Source organism: Hippocampus guttulatus, chromosome 1, assembly GCF_054856545.1.
Source record: "Hippocampus guttulatus isolate MCC_2025c chromosome 1, RoL_Hgut_1.0, whole genome shotgun sequence".
Taxonomy (NCBI): domain Eukaryota; kingdom Metazoa; phylum Chordata; class Actinopteri; order Syngnathiformes; family Syngnathidae; genus Hippocampus; species Hippocampus guttulatus.
In genome coordinates, this window is record NC_141261.1 from 9,006,451 (window position 1) to 9,024,796 (window position 18,346).

An 18,346-nucleotide genomic window follows, 5' to 3' on the forward strand; every position below is an offset into this window, starting at 1 on the left:
TGGCATCTTTGACTGACAAGAGAAGTCGAAATGGAGAGAGCTGATAACATGACGACTCTCATTTTGATTGATGGTTAATAACCTCCGAGTACCATTTCCACAGCAGGGCAAAGCCAGGATGTTTGAGATGAACTGGATCTTGCCTCCACGAGGTAGCATCAGCTTCTGTTTTGAAAATACATTTACATTTTAAAAATGTCTCAGACATCGTCAGTCCTTCAGACGTGTATCCTGAACCTGAGGACATTTTTAAGACATAAAAATATAAGTTTTGACTCCAGGGTGATCAGTGAGTAAATGAGTCATAAGTTCATCTTGCACCATCAGTAGTTCTTTACCCCAAGATCATATCATGCGGGGGGGATCATTTATGAACAGAACTTTGACATAAAACACCGTATTTAGACAGGAGGTGCGTCAGAAAAAAATTGCAGGACTTCTCTCACAACAGCTATATTTCAAAGCCAAACGATACATTTCCCCCTTCACTCTGCGCCAGCGGGTCTTCAAAGAGTTCCTGCCACCTTTGCTTCATTTAGCGCATTAGATGAGGCAGGATAATTTGTGGCCGCTTCACCATGACAACAAGCCTGCTCACAATGCTCTGAGCATCCCGCTGAGCTGCCAGGTCATCAAGGGCAACTGTTTTATATTTATATACTCTTTTGTGACGCCAGTCCTGGAACTTTTCTGACGTGCCAAGGCAAATGTTTGGAGTCAGTATACCTGAGGAAAGATCTAATTGCGTTTCAAGCCCTGTTATACGCAGGGGCCACTTATACCTCAATTAAATTCTTCACTTTGATGTGTCAAAACAAACCCAAGGGAGCTGCTTAATTGACAGAGAAGTTGCTTTATCGTTTTGCAAAGAGGTTCCACATATCACTTCAAGGACGCATCCATCTAAAATACGGTGGCTGTGTCGGTTAAGGGGCTTCACCACCTCGAACTCGTGGCTAAGTGGGCATGTAGGAGTTGTTGGAAGGGGCATCAAAAGCATCCTCCAAATGTTTTAGAGGCAGACTCTCACAACAAACTGATAATGGGCAACATCTAAATGAATAATAGGAGCCTGGGGTTGCCATGAACACAGACGAGAGTTCTGTAGATTAATGGCCGAGGTGCCTGCCGTCTCAAAGCATCTCCTTCATCATCCATCAGCCTTTACTGCCTTCCCACTCTGCACAATGTAATTGTTTGAAGTTCTATTTCCCCAAATACTTCTGTGAGGACATAACCTCTGCTTAAACATCTCCAATCCATAATAAAACCATCAAGAGGGACGCCTCGGCGACTCATTATAGGCCTTTCGGTTAATTCCTTTTGTGCATACGATTGTTTGGGTGATGGATGGAACTATGGAGGAAAGCCTGCACGGATGCAAAATGAAGAACATCAAGCACTATTTGCACCCAATAAAACAAATGGCTTAATAATGAACGCAATTATAATCCTCCAATTTAATCTTTTAAACGTTCTAATTAACCGTCAATCAACATCGAAGATTTAATAGTCACAACCAATAATGCCTCATCAAATACTCATCGAGTTGACATGGATGTCTACATCTGGGGTCACACAAATTCCTGAATTCCCCCCACCCTCATTAAACCATGCACTCGGTCCAAGCCCGCAGTTTAGAGCATCAAGGTGTGGCCCAATGATGCTGCCTCCGTGCTTCAAGACTGCCAGTGCAGAAATTGATACATGTTCAGGGAAACAGCTGCTCAGGAAGGAGAAGTGAACCTGAAGGAATATTTTAAATCAGTCCTGGGCTTCATCTTAAAATGTGCAAATGATGTCTCCATCACCATGTACTCAAACCTGAAGACCTGGCTGAATGCAGACGTGAGAACACTGCTGAATGCTTGGGGTGCTGCCCTCACAGAGAGTTGACTGTGGGCGTCAGAAGGGCTAAATACTCCTCTGCTCAGAAAATCCTGGGTCACTTCCCCTCCATTGACCCTCAGAGCATGTGCAAACGCATTGAGTGCATCACAGACTACAACACCAAGGATGAACAACGCTTAAAAACCCAAATGCCCTCAACCAGTCGCTCATCCCGCGTTGAGGACCTCAACAACAACACCATCTTCGTCAGACTCACACCACCCCCTGATGATCTCCCAGATTATCCCAGATGGGAGGAAAACCCTTCAAAGGATTAACCTCCTGCAATGCTTCCGGCCCAGACAATATCCCAGCGGGTCTCCTGAAGAATTGTGCCCGCAAGTACACTGAGGTATAAACAGATATTTTGAACACCTGCCGATAGACTGCCTCCGTCATCTCCATCGTACCCAAGAACTGCACAGTGATAGGTCTGAGTGAGAGCCAATAGCTTATATGCTAGCAGTCATGAAGTGTTTTGAGAATTGATCATGGCACAGATGAAAAACTCAATCAGCGACAGTGTGGACTCTCACCAGTATACCTACAGGATGAACTGACCATGGCATCTCATCAGTGCATCAGTCCACACAGCCCTCAACCACCTGGAAAGCAGGCACTCCTGCCTCCGCCTAGTCTTCCAGGATTTCACCTCTGCCTTCAGCCCCATCATCCCACAGAACCTGCTGCTGAGTCCCCTCCTGTTCACAAAACTGACCCATGACTGCTCTGTGAAATTCCAGAGCTGTCGTGTAGTGAAATTTGCGGATAACACAGCTTTAGTCGGGCACATCATGAACAACAATAGGGGTGTTCATCTCTTCTCATGCATAGCGAGTCTACCGCTGTAGCGTTCACACATACCATTTTACATCGGTGCTGCCCCGCAAACGAGCATTTACTCCGGAGCAAATTTTTAAACCACCTCCTTGAGCAGGGTTAAATGTGCTCTGGTTTAAGCTGTTTTCAGGGGCTACACCGGTGTAACTTTGTACGTACGTGTGAACGCTCTACGGGGGCAGCCCCACTGCTGCACCGGAGCAAAAGTTGCCGTGTGAACACCCTTAATGACTCCGAGTACAGAGAGGAGGTTCAACATCTGGTCCAAGGTGAACCAAGGCTAAATTTAGCTCCTTTCTAACATGTCGAGATCTTTGTCTCTTAATCAAAATGTACAGTATCACTTCAATAATTCTGCCAGCTATCAAGGCATTTGGTGGTATTTTGTGGCAGATAAGATAAGATAAGATAAGAAAACCTTTATTAGTCTCGCAATGGAGAAATTCCCAATTCACAGCAGCAAAGTTATGAAAGGAAGAAGTAGAACAACAAAATATAGGAGCTGCTGGAAAGGCAGCCACTCTCGCGGCGCCATTTTGAAGTCAAAATAACAAAAATAACACAACACAACACATAGGACACAGACAGTCGTGCAATCTTCACCACTTTTCTGCATACACTTTGTTGTCTGAAGCAGTTCTAGATGAAAGAGGAGAGGATCAAAGTGTCCTTTCACCAGTGGATCAGAGACGTCATGCTGAAAATGTGCACACGTCTGCTACAAGCTAAGTTTTGAAAGCAAACACAAAGCTGTAGCGTCCATTGACGAAAAGAGATTCACTTCTCCTGTCCCACGTAATCCGCTTCAAACTCCAAGCCGCGACTCCCAGTTCCAAATCCGCATCGGCGCTCCGCGCTAACGCTCCTTTCTTCTCATCGTCGGCTCCTCAAGACTTACATCCATCCAGCCGCAGACCGTTCAACAGCACCGATCTCTCCGCTGAACAAAGCGGGGCTGTGAAAAATGCTGCCCATTACAGGCGCAAGACACAAGCGCCCCAGGACAGTCCAGCAACGACAGTCAAATGGCGCCGACATTCCTCCCAGGCAAAAACAGTGCTGGTATACCCATGCTGCCGAGAAGGCGCAACCACCGAGTACAGAGTCTCCTCCTTGATGAATGTCGTGGCCAAAAAATGCTGAAAAAAGTCCACATCAGGTCCACACGACGTAAACAACACAAAGTGACAAAACAAACACAAAAACAACAAAAAAAAAGCAAGGCTCATGAGAGCACTTGCTGACGGCTGCCTACTCGGGCGCCATCTTGACTTCAAAGACTTGGGGTGTAACAGAAAATTCATGAAAATAGACTAATATATATATTGTTGAAGTCTTTCTTCCAATATCAATTCTTGTTTAGTCCTTGTATTGTGATTTTCTTTGTTGCCAAAATAGTGGAATATCATATCAGTTACTCCACTGACTATTAGCACCCCGAAATAGTATTTGTGCTACGGAGAAAACACCCAAGTAAAGCTGTTCCTCTTCCTTGTGGAAAAGAGTAATGGGAACAAAATAGCAGGGGGCTGAACACTATCACATTTATTGATATTTTCACACTGTTGGATGACAATAATCGCATTGGGCGGCATCTCGCCGACCCACTCCACTTTGCACTGCTGGCAGTTTTTGAGGTGAAGGCCACAGCCAACCAGCAATTTACTGGCCCGAGAACAAATGGCAGCAAGCACCGAGGGACTTTCAAAGTAGTCTGAAATAATCAATTTTTCCTGATTCCTGATTCCACGCCACTGACCTTTCGGAATAAGCAGATTCTCCCCATCACTTCGGGACTAAAAGCAAGGTTGATGGAGTGAAGCCTTTAGACCAAAGAAACCGCTTTTAATAAGTACGACATACTGTGTGATTAGCCATTCGGGGAAGTCCCTACCTAATTGTTAGGTAAATTCCAGTTATAATTTGTTTAACTGATGGCACCTTTCAGCGAGAGTCTCAGTGCTCTCAGCAGCTGCAGCACTCTCTCCAGGGCTTATCAGGCTGCTGCAGATATGTGATGTTTGGAGAAAGTCGCCTTTTCTACTTTGGAGAAAGAGATATGTACTTTCTCTTTGCTATGTGTGCGTGTGACCGTATTCTTCCTGGTCTACTGGCAGAGCAAGAGAAAGGCTATAAGATGTGTTTCAAAAGCTAAATAAACTGATTTAACACGACAGAATTCTTGGTTACAGTGGCACAATGCCACATGTAGTTAACAGTTAGTAGTCCTGGGTTCAAATCTCAACTTTTTCGCACATACGCTCTCCCTATACAATACTTGGGTGGGTTTTCTGTGGGTATTCTGCCTTCCTCCGCTACCTGCCAACTTGCTTTGATTTCCCCGGAAATAAAATCTCAACTTCTGATCTCTTGTCTCGTCTGATCTCACTGTTCACATCTTGACACAATTTGCCCCTCACTAGTCATCAGGAAGACTCTTATGGCTTCTGACATATCAATGGTGTGTGTATGCTGATGGGTCAAATAGAACTTTGCCCTAGATTCCCTTATAGAGTGGCAAATGGGAGAAAAAAAAAACACTTCCTTGTGAACATCATTGATGATTATGATCTTGACATTTAGCGCTTGCAAGGCGGCCATCGAAGCAGAGGTGTAATGTGTCTCTAATCTATCACCCCCAAGGTCACGTGGCTTCATCAGATAGAGACAATAAAGCAAAATAGATTTCCTCTTGGTTGACCAGTCAATCAGTTTCATGGGAGAAGTGGGACTTTGTCATACTTTTTTTTAAAACTTAGGTTTTACTTCGTTTTTTTGTACTTCATTCTTCACTAAAGCTGACTGAAATGGAATTCATGAATAAGGCTGTCAGTGTATCCCGCTGCCATTCATTGAATGACTCGTCAATCCCAATCTAACTTGATGATAATTAAAAAGGACATCAATTGGCGGTACGCTTTTTCTTTTCATTTCACATGACAGGCGTACGCAAACTTTTTCAATTAAAAAAAATCTGATAAATAGAATAAAGACCTATTTTTGTGCATGTTTGATTGAAACAAGCAGGGCGGATGTGTCATGGAGCAAGATGATGTGAGAGTACAAACAGTTCAAATTTAAACGAACTACATACAGCTTACTTATTAGTCGAACTGCAGAATCGAGTCAAATCCAACAGGACTGTATTAAAAATGTTTTTACAAAGACAATCGTACACATTTCATGACAAATGTCAATAAACGTGGGGATTTCCAACACAAGTACAGTCCGTGATATAAATTCCATCTACCGGTACATAAATGCTGCCATAAAGCTAGAGTTTGATTTTATTTATTTATTTTGCCCAATGTTCAAAACTAAAAGCTATTGTCTATCCGGCTTCTCTCTGAAGATACAGCAAATAAATATCATAATTAACCGGGACTGTATATTGTCAGCAACAACCTCAGTAAATAAAGAAATAAATCGATCGATCGGTCGATAGATAGGTTGCAGTGGTTAGCGCGTCTGCCTCACAGTGCAGAGGGACCGGGTTCAATTCCAGCTCTGGCCTCCCTGTGTGGAGTTTGCACGTTCTCCCCGGGCCTGTGTGGGTTTTCTCCGGGTACTCCGGTTTCCTCACACATTCCAAAAACATGCATGGCAGGCTGATTGAACACTCTAAATTGTCCCTAAGTGTGAGTGCGAGCGTGGATTGTCGTTTGTCTCTGTGTGCCCTGGGATAGGCTCCAGCACCCTCCTCCCTTCCTGCGACACTTGTGAGGATAAGCGGATCAGAAAATGGATGGATGGATCAATAGATGCTGGTGATAATTTCAAACAAATCTTTTGAATTGCACTCATCACTGTCACCCTCAACTGCCTCATACACGGCTAGAAATAAGGATGCACGCTCACATTAACTTGTTGCCGTGCCTTAGCTAGGAACGCTGAAGTCATATACTCCACATTCTCTTCTTTGTGGCAGTGGTCCTATTCTCGCCGCCCTCAGTCTCCTCTCAGTTCCAGAGAGGTACTTTGTCAATACGGTATTGGTTGTCCTCCATTGTTGTTGTTGTTTGCTAGGGTGTCCCTCCCGACAGACACCGTCAATGCGGGGTAGTTTTAACGTTTGTCTCGCGACAACCTTGGCAAGTGGAGCTGGCCAGGTATTTCGTAATGGAAAAGTGGTGATAGCTTGGCCCGCATGCATTTTTTTTTTTAAACACAGCCAGGGTGGATTTACTCATATTAGAATTACAAGAATCCACGGACAAAACTGAAAAATCACAGCGGACAGGTCCTCACACAATATCGGTGTTCTGTTGCAGACTATTTCCATCCTCCGGCCTCATCACATAAGGCGCCCATGCTCCGCTACACCTGTCTGTCTATACGTCTGCGTGGACGCATGAGCGCTCGCCTCCTCGGCAGATGTGAGCGGTTTGATTTCCTCCTCGTCCAATCTCAGTCGGAGACTTCACACGGCACATCCATCTCAATCCGAGTGTCACTTTTCAACTTTCCGCACGATAATGAACGCCCTTCATATCATTCTCAAAAGCCAGCCAGTTGTTGATTCATGGCAACCTGACGGAAAGACAACCTCACTGTCTCGTCCCAGAAGTGCCGGAGAAAGGGAGGGAAGGCAAAAAATAAATAAATAAATAAGAGGGAGAGAATGTAAGGAAAGAAGCGAACATGGGCGAAGAAACAAAGAAAAGTATTTGTGAATTCTCCTCTCTTTCCAATTGCGACTCTCCGCCAAGCTGCCTGACGGATAACCGAGCACTGATTGGAATTTACATGAAGACACAACCGTCCCCACCGCCCCCGCTCCCGCTCCACCACTTCTATCCAATAAGCCATTGCACTCTCAACCTGCTTTGAGTGATAAGCACAATGAGAAAGTGCTGGCATATTTAGAACTGACAGTGGCACTCGGCAGTGCTTCTTAGGCAGGGTAGAATGATGCGTTGTTTATGGGAGGGAGTATCTTTCAGCAGTTGATGCAGAGCAAAGAGAAGATACTGTCAGCAGCCATTGCTGTGCGCAGGCCCAAAGCGAATGACGACAACCAGAAATAGAGAGCATCCGAGCCAGATGGAGTGGAACGATCACAGGAAAATACTGTACTTTCTCCGCGGCACAGTGTTTGCTTTTGTACACTTTAAGCAGAAGAAGCAGTCTTAAGGATTCCGCTGTCATTTTCTTACGATACACAATGAGAAAAGTAAACATTATTTGATGGTAAGGGGTATCGCCTGAATGTAAAAGTGGTTTGTACATTTTCAAGGGGGCAGAGGGAGATGAAGGATCAAAACTATTCTGTCAAAACGACTCTACACTTGTAAATATTGTAAAAAAAACATATTTTGCATCTATAAAAGTGACAAAACACACACAAAAAAATCTAATTTTTTTTTGTTGTTATAAAACACGGGCGGCCCGGTAGTCCAGTGGTTAGCACATCGACTTCACAGTGCAGAGGTACCGGTTCAATTCCAGCTCCGGCCTCCCTGTGTGGAGTTTGCATGTTCTCCCCGGGCCTGCGTGGGTTTTCTCCGGGTACTCCGGTTTCCTCCCACATTCCAAAAACATGCATAGCAGGCTGATTGAACGCTCTAAATTGTCCCTAGGTGTGAATGTGAGCGTGGATGGTTGTTTGTCTCTGTGTGCCCTGCGATTGGCTGGCGACCGATTCAGGGTGTCCCCCGCCTACTGCCCGAAGACAGCTGGGATAGGCTCCAGCACCCCCCGCGACCCTAGTGAGGATCAAGCGGTTCGGAAAATGGATGGATGGATAAAACACACATATTGCACATACAAACGCAAGGGGGAAAAAACGGTCAACGGGAAACAGCACAAAGAAACAAAATCAAAACTACTGCAAAAATATTCTCAACTTTCAACTTGCAGTCCTCATTTTTCAGCATGATGAGGAATGCGCCAACTCGAGCAGCGGATCTGAATGTCGATCATACAAATGTGTCAGCGTGTGTGCGGCTTTCACAAAAAAAAACAGCCAGTTAACATGGAACTCATTGAAAAATTCCCAAACAGGAAATGTGATTTGATAGTGTAAAAGAAGACACTAGGAAAAGACAAACGTAATACTCCCTGGAATCTCCAAAAAACCCAAAAACCCCAAATTGTTTTAGCCAGAGGGGTTAAATTAAATAAATTATTAATTAACAAAGTTATGGCTTCTACTCTGAACTTTACGGTAAACATTGAAATCATTGCTACCCTAAATCAAATTTCTGTTATCATGATTGCTGTTGTTGTGTGTTGATCCGAGTGCAATTCATGTGTCGCTCAAAATACTTGCCAATGTTCCCAGTGCGGACATGCAGCCGACCCCTGACGACGGTGTTGACCGCCATGGCGTTGTTGGAGGCGTCGCCCGTCTGCAAGCTTTCCTCTCCCATATGGTCGGTTATCAGAACCTCCACCTCATGGAGTGCTTGCACTGCCATTTTACCGTGCCGCAACATGTGCTGATGATGACGAAGCAGAAAAGGGACATCGAGAAACGATTTCGTGTATTCAAACAAAAACACAGATTTGGGCTAAAGAGAACAATTATTAACTCGGATCAGCTTATATTTATTATAATAATAGTGTTACATTTTTGTGTATCATTTTACTGTGCATCTATTTTTACTTCTGTTGTGGCGTGCAGAGAAAAAGTATTTGCCCTCTTCTCAAATTCGTACAGTACTTTCTTAGTTTTCCCCACATGCTCCCGTTTGTCTTTTCAACACTTCTTTATCAGAAAACAACCACGTCATATGGACATAAGATGCTCATCTGGCACCATGGGAGACAAAAAAAAAAGAAGTTTGTTTTATAGTCGGGTGGAAAACAGAAACCAAAAAGGAATTTTAAATTGTTTTTTAATTGTTATTTTTTATTTGTTTGTTAATTTTATGTGGGTGCTTTATTCATCAAGATGTGAGTCTCGATAATGTCATGTTAAATCTACAAATCTGCAAATGCTGCATGAATCAATTGTGGATGCACTGCAATGTCATGATGGGGTGTGAAAACAGATAGCAAGTCTATCATAAATTATGCTCTATCGGCGGTAGTTAAAATGTCACATGAATTGGAATGAGAGCTTCTTTCTGTCTGAGCCATAACCCGGTATTGGCTTTGCTCAGAAACAGAGAGTCCAATGCCCCGAGCGTATTACCTTGAGCTCAATGGCTGTTGAACCGATGAGCAGCAATGAGTCACTGTCCCAGATGTCAACATGCATGGTGTGAAGGGCCAGGTAGCGCAGGAACCACTGCTTCTCCCCTGGCTTGAGAAAACGGTCATCGACTCTGAACTGCACCTGCAGCCCAGGAGAATCTGCACAAAGAAAGAGAATGGAGAGAGCTTAAATAACAGACAGCAAATACCGGTTAAGGACAGACAAGTTGAAAGTGGCATCATCGAAAATGAATCATGTGCCATGAACGGCAAAGACGGGAAATGAATCCTTGAAGGATTTGAGAGCTGACAGTCCCCTGCAGTTAGTGGGCCCAGTTCATTGTTTTTAAACTTTTGTATATTTAGACTTGACCTCAGACTCAAGGGGGTACCTGATATGTTTGGAAGGGCCACTTTTTACAGTATTAAGATCAGACAGACAGTAATTACGAGGCTCCATATATTTGATGCTTCGATATTGTACTCACGCAGCACTACCGCTCCCAGTCAGTCGTCTTGGATGACACACCTTATGACAACCGCTGGCAAGTATTACCACAGACATTATGTACAGTACGGTCTAAATGTGTTCAAAGCAAATGGGATGGGTGAAACTGAAAATGATCAGATGCCCATCTGCCATTGGTGTGTCTGGAAGAGATTCCCAAACTAAATTTACTGTATTGATTGTACTGCTGCAAGATCATGCCATATTTCTGTTTCAAAAAAGAATATCAGCAAGAATGGTTTGAGGATCATTACCACACGAATGTTCATGTCAATGACGCTATGCCGTTTGTATGAGCAGCATCAAAAGAATTTCTTTTTAACAGATCCGGAGCAAATTCATTCGCTGTCCATCTGCCAAACCATCCAGAAAGTCTCCACTTGGACCATTAATTCTCCCAGCATGCCATGAGCTTGCACCAATTGGGGAGCACGCAAGAGCTGAGCCCAAGATGGACAACGCACTTTGGGTGTTTTTGCTCATAAGCGGGGAAGGACTGAAAACATCGGTCCCGCAGGGGGCTGTGCTGGATCGTATGTGTGTGTATGTGCACGTGGGTCGGCAGACTTGGAGCGAAACCCAGCAGAGTGACAACTCACCCTGCAGCACCACTACACAACCAGGATAGATTGTCTGATGTGTGCACAGCGGGTCAAGCAGCCAAAAAGTCATGCTGAGCAACAACAAGGTGTGTGAGTGTATACAGTGTGTGTATATATATATATATATATATGTATATATATACACACACACACACACAGTATATATGGTCGACGAGTTAGCACGTCAGCCTCACAGTGCAGAGGTGCATGGTTCGATTGCGGCTCCAGCCGTCCTATGTGGAGTTTACATGTTGTCCCTGTGCCTGTGTGGGTTTTCTCCGGGTACTCCGGTTTCCTCCCACATTCCAAAAACATGCGTGGCAGGATAATGGATCACTCAAAAATGTCCTGAGGTGTGAGTGTGAGCACGGATGGTTGTTTGTCTATGTGTGCCCTGTGATTGGGTGGCAACCAATTCTGGATGTCCCCCGCCTACTGCCCGAAGACATCTGAGGCTCCAGCACGCCCCCATCCCACGAATCTTGGGAGGATAAGTGGATCAGAAAATGGATAGATCGATAGATAGATAGATATATATTGTTTTTTCGGTCATGACCCGCCACCCTTGACCACAGGTGAGGTAGGAACATAGATCAAGCGGTAAATTGAGAGCCTCGCATTTTGGCTCAGCTCCTTCATCACCGCGACAGAACGATACGGAGTCCGCATCACGGCAGATGCTGCACCAATCCGCTTGTCGAGTTCCCGCTCCGCCCTGCCCTCACTAGTGAACAAGCACCCAAGATACTTGAATTCCTAACACTTGGGACAGGACCTCATCCCTGACCTGGCGAGAGCATTCCACCCTTTTCTGATTGAGGTGTAAGATGACCAAATATAACATTAAAAAAATACACTTTTGTTTCATTACATTCAAATCACTTGTTGGTCAGATTGCTGCACTAAAGTTTGCTTCCCTTCAGCTTGCCATACCTTGACTGACCGCCCCCAAAAACACATCCCCATACTTTGTGAGTGAACCCAAGTGGAACAAAATTGTGTTGTCGAGATTGACGCGAGATAATAAAAACGGGTTGGGTATCCTGCGACTGATGCCAATAAGGGTGAGTCATGTCAAGAGTTTCACAGGAACACAAACACAATCTCCGTCGCCACAACTTGCAGCATCATGGAACACTGATGCATGTGTATGAGGCAACTTTTTTTTGGGGGGGGGGGGGGGGGGGGGACCAAATCATCTGATGGCATTGGCTTGATGGATTGGAACAAGAAAGAACAAGAGAACAAAAACATTACTGTGAAATTGGTTTTGTGACAAAAACGTACATTTGGATTGATTTCAACAACAGCCACCATAGCTGGTTCAACTGACGAAATAGATTTTGTTGTGATGCATAATATAGACACAGACAGGAATAAAGTGAAACTGCAACTTAATGAAGAGCAACAACTAACCACATTTTGGCGGTGACTCAGTTTTTGTTTGTTTTTTTACTCCAGCTATCGTTTCTCAGGTTTTTGATTAACATTGCTGGGACTGTATACTGCCCAAGTTGGCACCATATTTTTACTTGTTTGAATATCAGATTTTTGTTGTTGTTAATGCTTTGGAATAGAAAATCTCTTGCTATATCAATCCATGTGACTTACCTCCCCTTTTCCCTCATTCAACATCATTTTCACATTAGCTTGGATGCAAAGTGATTTTTCATATATACATATATACACACGCACACACACACACCGTATATATACCGTATTTTCCGCACTATAAGGCGTTTCGGAGTATAAGGCACACCTTCAATGAATGGCTTATTTTAAAGCCATTTCATACATAGGGCACACCACATTACAAGGTACAAAGAATAGAAGCTACGATAGTGGCGATGGTAGTGTTACGCGTCCACTAGATGGAGTTACGTTAAAGGGAATACAATACAATACAAAACAGCTTTATTGGCATAGTACTTTCACAACTGCTGCACCTGTAACAAAGCGCTTTTGTACACATTGGATGAATTCTCCTTTTCTGGTTTTCTATTTTACAGAATTGCTCAAGTCAATTTATTTTTCATCTTTCAAAATCGGAGACCAAATTGAGCAATGGAGTCTGGAATCATCAGCCTTTTCATGTGCCATCACTGTTATTTATATTACAGTGGAAGCTCAAAATTCGGCCACAGTGTTCCGTCACGGAACATTGGCTGTTGTTGTTTTCGTTGATGGTTGACCTCTCGAAATTAATTTGATTGAAATTCTCATTGAAATTCATCACATTTGAAATCGTTTGTTCAGGAGTCTAAACTGTCTCTCCACGAGAAGCAAAAGTGGCACTCGGTGTTCCTTCTTGCTAAACAACACAAACACGTGGGCGCAAATTACCAACATCAAACAAGTCAACACGTGAGTGAGGTGAGATCGCGTTGTTTGATGACACATACTGTGTGATGACGGTTTACACCTCCAAGATGAGGCACAACATTTGGAGTAGTCCACCTTCGAGCTATTATCCAGCTAGCTCATCCCCTCGCTAGCTATTCGGTTTTCCGTTTGGATGAAGTCTCGAGTTGATATAAGATAAGAAAAGATAAGAAAACCGTTATTAGTCTCGCAATGGAGAAATTCCCAAATCACAGCAGCAAAGTTATGAAAGGAAGAAGTAGAACAACAAAATATGGGAGCTTCTGGAACGGCAGCCACTCTCGTGGCGCCATTTTGAAGTCAAAATAACAAAAATAACACGACACAACACATAGGACACAGACAGTCGTGCAATCTTCACCACTTTTCTGCATACACTTTGTTGTCTGAAGCAGTTCTAGAGACTTCCAGTTGATTTAATCTCCTCTGCTGTGATTCCACTTCGACATTTCCATGTGAGCAAAAAGAAAGGTGTGACAGGTGCTGATATTCAAGAGAAGAATGGCACGTTAAATCCAGTGAGCGGCAATAAACCGACTAACTGCTAAATCGCACCCTTAACTCTTAATCCTTCAAAAGTAAAAGGGTAGATTTAGTTCAGCTTTTGCCACTAAATTGGCGTAAAGGGTCCGCAAGAGAGAATACTGTACAGTTTATGGAAGGAGTACATTGGGTGATAGAGTGTAGATGCGCGGCAAAAAAAAAAAAATATTGACAGTGGTAATCCAGTGTCTCTCCGAGGAGGCCTGTGGGGTAAGGGGAGTAATGTTTGTGTGCTCAACATCACGCTCTGTCAGTAGCAGTCATATCTCTTCCATTTCATTAGTTGCAACATGAATGGACATCAATCACTGGCCGTTTGGCTGATTGAAAGGGAAGTGGCATCGGAGAACATCGTGGAGCATCACGGAACTGGCTTGCAGTTTGTATGAAATGATTGGACAATGCCGAGCTGGAGAGGAGTGAAATGCATCGCCAGGTAGCTTGTATGCACAATATGAAGCTGTCTGCATAAGAAATGGTGCTTTGATGTGGCTTTTCCGGGACTTTTTTACCTTTTATTCACATGTAAAATGCATTTCGGATATTTTTACTTGTTTGAATATCAGATTTTTGTTGTTGTTAATGCTTTGGAATAGAAAATCTCTTGCTATATCAATCCATGTGACTTACCTCCCCTTTTCCCTCATTCAACATCATTTTCACATTAGCTTGGATGCAAAGTGATTTTTCATATATACATATATACACACGCACACACACACACCGTATATATACCGTATTTTCCGCACTATAAGGCGTTTCGGAGTATAAGGCACACCTTCAATGAATGGCTTATTTTAAAGCCATTTCATACATAGGGCACACCACATTACAAGGTACAAAGAATAGAAGCTACGATAGTGGTGATGGTAGTGTTACGCGTCCACTAGATGGAGTTACGTTAAAGGGAATACAATACAATACAAAACAGCTTTATTGGTATAGTACTTTCACAACTGCTGCACCTGTAACAAAGCGCTTTACAGAACATTTAAAATACTACGTCTAAGAATTCTGAATATTGATCCATATATAAGGCGCACTGTCGGCTTGCGAGAAAATTGAATGTTTTTAGGTACGCTTTATAATGAAGAAAATACGGTGTGTGTGTGTGTGTGTGTGTGTATACATATATGTATATATATGCAAGTCCAGTGTGAGCAAGCCCTGTAACCAACAACTTACCATAAAGTTGGAATTTCCATGTTAATCACGTAGCTATGATTTACAAAACCATCTGCGATTGATAAATCTGTTATCATTAGGTGTGTGTGTGCTCGGACAATGTGACTCGTGTGTGTTTGGTGTCTGACTTGTTGTCATCAGTTCTTAGTACAAACACCAAGGTGACACAATCCATGAGAAATCACCAATATCTTTCCAAAGCGACGGAAGATCATTACCAGAGTTGACAGAGCCGTCATTGTTGATGGAAGTCAGAACACAAGGAAGCAGCTCGCTTGTTTTCTGCTGCACCTTGTCGCTGTTCAGTAGTCGAAGCTGCTGTGACGTGACTGGTGGAAAACGGTAGAACTGGAAGGTGAAGTAGATGTTGGCAGGCCATTCGGGACCAATCCCCACCGCTGGCATTCTGATTTAAAAAAAAAAAAGAAAGTTGATGATGAACAAAATCATGAAGCGCAACTATGTGCACATGACAAGAAAGAGACTGAACGCATATTCTCTTCGATACACCATCAAGGAAGGCATCCACACAGGTATTCACCCTCTGCTGTACTACGGCTGACTATACAGTGTTCTATTCTATAAGTGCACAAACATTTAACAGGAAATCACACGTACATTTAGGGTCGATATTTTGGAAATTGACTATTTTCCAGCAACATGCATTTCTCTGTACAAATGAACAAAACCATCATCTGATTTCCATGTTCTAATTAATATAATTCATTTGAACAAATATGCTGTATTGTTTTATCCTTTTTTCAATTATTAATGTAACCATGATACATTTTACATGCAAATATGGATAAAGTCACTCATTTGTCTAGCGACAGGTATCCTTCCATCCATTGATACTATCCTTCATCTGTTAAACAGCAACTACAAGTACACATATCTATGGTTAAACAAACATCAAGTTGTAAAAAAAGAAAGCAACAAAAAAAAACCTTCACTGTCAGTGCACACTTACGAGATGACACTGAATTTACACAGTGAATAATGAAATCAACTTCTGCTCATCTCGATTGGGCTGATTAGCAATCAGCAGTCACCCCTCCGCTCTATCGTCAACACAGAAAGTGCATTTTGTATGCATCACAAATGTAGGCAGCAGAGTGACAAACAAATTTCCTTTCGGGTTAAGATTAATACATTTGAATAAACATTAAATAATGCAATGAGAGGGAGTGCAACGGTGAAATATATATACTGTATATATGTATATATATATATATATATATATATATATATATATGTAATGTTTTTCACCAATTATGATTTACATGAACTTCACATAGGACATAATGACATGACCATGAGGACGCTGGACACATTGTGTGGGTCATATAGAGCCACTGAATACAATTGTGTCTGCTGTTATTTCCCCACCTCCAGCATGAAGGCTACAATGGGATGCACGCTGCTTATTTCGACGTTGACAGCATGTACGTTGAACTGAAAACAAGGCTAATGTATTCTGAGTGCTCATTTACAGAATATCATGGTGGGCAACAACAAAGAATGGGCTTATTAAACTGCTGACATTGCACACAAAAAGAGAGAAGGACACTGTGGTGGGAGCGCTGTGTTCAGCACGCATCTTCCACTGTCACCGAGAGGGCGCCGGCTCCGGGGGCCTTTGTGACGGCTTGCTGACAGAGGCTGCGCTGACAGGAAATGTGTTTTTGTGAGAATTGTGAGCATATGTGTGCGTGCGTGTGTATGAGCATGCAGCAGACATGTGAGTAGAGGATGACTGACAGAACTTAATGCCTGAGTGCGTCAGCTCAGCAGGAGGAGGAAGGGGGGTGGGCCGCGTGGGGGGGGGCAAAAAAAGGGAGAAAGTTGACTGCCGGCAGATGTTTTTTTTCCCCTTGGACGCAATTGAAAAATGCAAGGATACACATTTGCAGTGCATGGTCAGAAGTGTGAAATTATTTCTATTTTTGTTTATGTATTTTCAAACAAGAGCGGTAAAGAAGATCAAGTTTTCATTACTGTGTTAAATGATCCAGATGATGATTTTTGAGTTCAATCAAATAAATGCACTAATTCGTCTCTCAGCATTCTCTTTTAAAATTGCCAATGGCTCAGAAACGAGTAGGGACGATTGTAGTAACAGGAATTACATTACAAGAAAAAAAGTTTGACTTAAAAGACAAATTTACGATCATTTAGTCAAGTGTCAAAATTCATGTGACATTTGTGATCGAGCGTAACTTATAGACCTTTTCTACCAAATACCCTCAAGAAAATAAAAAGGCACGTCTGCAAAACGTAAGATGCTGTTAATCATGTCACAAATCACAAGGGGTCCACACTTTACCTCGTAAATGCAAGAAACTGGAAGACCAGAAGATTCTCCTGTAGCGGATCCATTTCTTCACGGTGCGGATCAAAGGGCACCGGCTCTGTGGGGTCCAAGACTTCTGCCACCTGCCCTTTTGAATCCACAATATCGGGGAAGCCAGCAGAGTAGAGGTGGGCCAGTGAACTCCTGGAACTGACTGTGGACAAACTGGGAGGAGAAGCGTGAGAATAGATTGAGAAGGGTTCAACGTGAAATTGAGTCTAACAAAAGTTATTGTGTCACACACAAAAATTTTTTTTAAATCTGCAGTGTATGTTGCCATGAAAGAGCTTACAAATATATTTATCGCCTGCTGCACAGGCCTCAGTCAAGTAATTTGCAGTGGTTTATTGTTCCTTCACCTTCAGCTATACTCGCTTCATTTTGGGCCGGTCAATTTTTCTCTTCCAACTAAGACCCCATCGAAACCATCAGTCGAAATGAATAACAAACGGTGAGGGAACAAATCAAATATAGTTACGATAGAGACTGACGGCAGCAAGTAAGAAAAACAGAGTACTGCAGCAAAGTGAATTAAGCTTAGGGCTTTCTAACAGAGGAAGATAAAGTTACCACGTGTGTTTATTTCACGCTGCATAACCTCAAAACAATGATGTGGCAATGACAAATCTGTTCTTTGGTCACAGAGAAGGTATAAGCTTGAGAAGCGTGTAACCCTGGCTAACCAGTAACTAGAAGGTTGATACTCATGAGTGCAAAATGGGCATATCATGCTACACTTTTCAGATACACCCCCGGAATCCTGCAGTTTCGTTATTTTCCACCTACCGGTGTATTTATTTCTTTTGGAAAACCGATTCCATCCATGGAATGATTTTCCGACTCCTTGTGAAGGTCACAAGGGAAGACTTAGCCTACCTTGTTTGGCCTTCTGCTCATTATTTA

At 43.1% G+C, this 18,346-nt stretch overlaps 1 protein-coding gene across 2 annotated transcripts in view; it reads right to left on the reverse strand.

Moving 5' to 3' along the window:
* The window catches only part of nphp4 (nephronophthisis 4), a 130,014-nt gene that overhangs the window by 29,947 nt on the left and 81,721 nt on the right, over positions 1-18,346 (reverse strand). For both annotated transcript variants that reach the window (XM_086107872.1, XM_086107878.1), the window contains exons 14-17: positions 17,417-17,608; positions 15,309-15,496; positions 9,869-10,029; positions 9,002-9,170 (exon numbers count right to left, since the gene is read on the reverse strand). In XM_086107872.1, the coding sequence (XP_085963998.1) occupies positions 9,002-9,170; positions 9,869-10,029; positions 15,309-15,496; positions 17,417-17,608 (710 nt within the window). The remainder of the gene's footprint in view (positions 1-9,001; positions 9,171-9,868; positions 10,030-15,308; positions 15,497-17,416; positions 17,609-18,346) is intronic.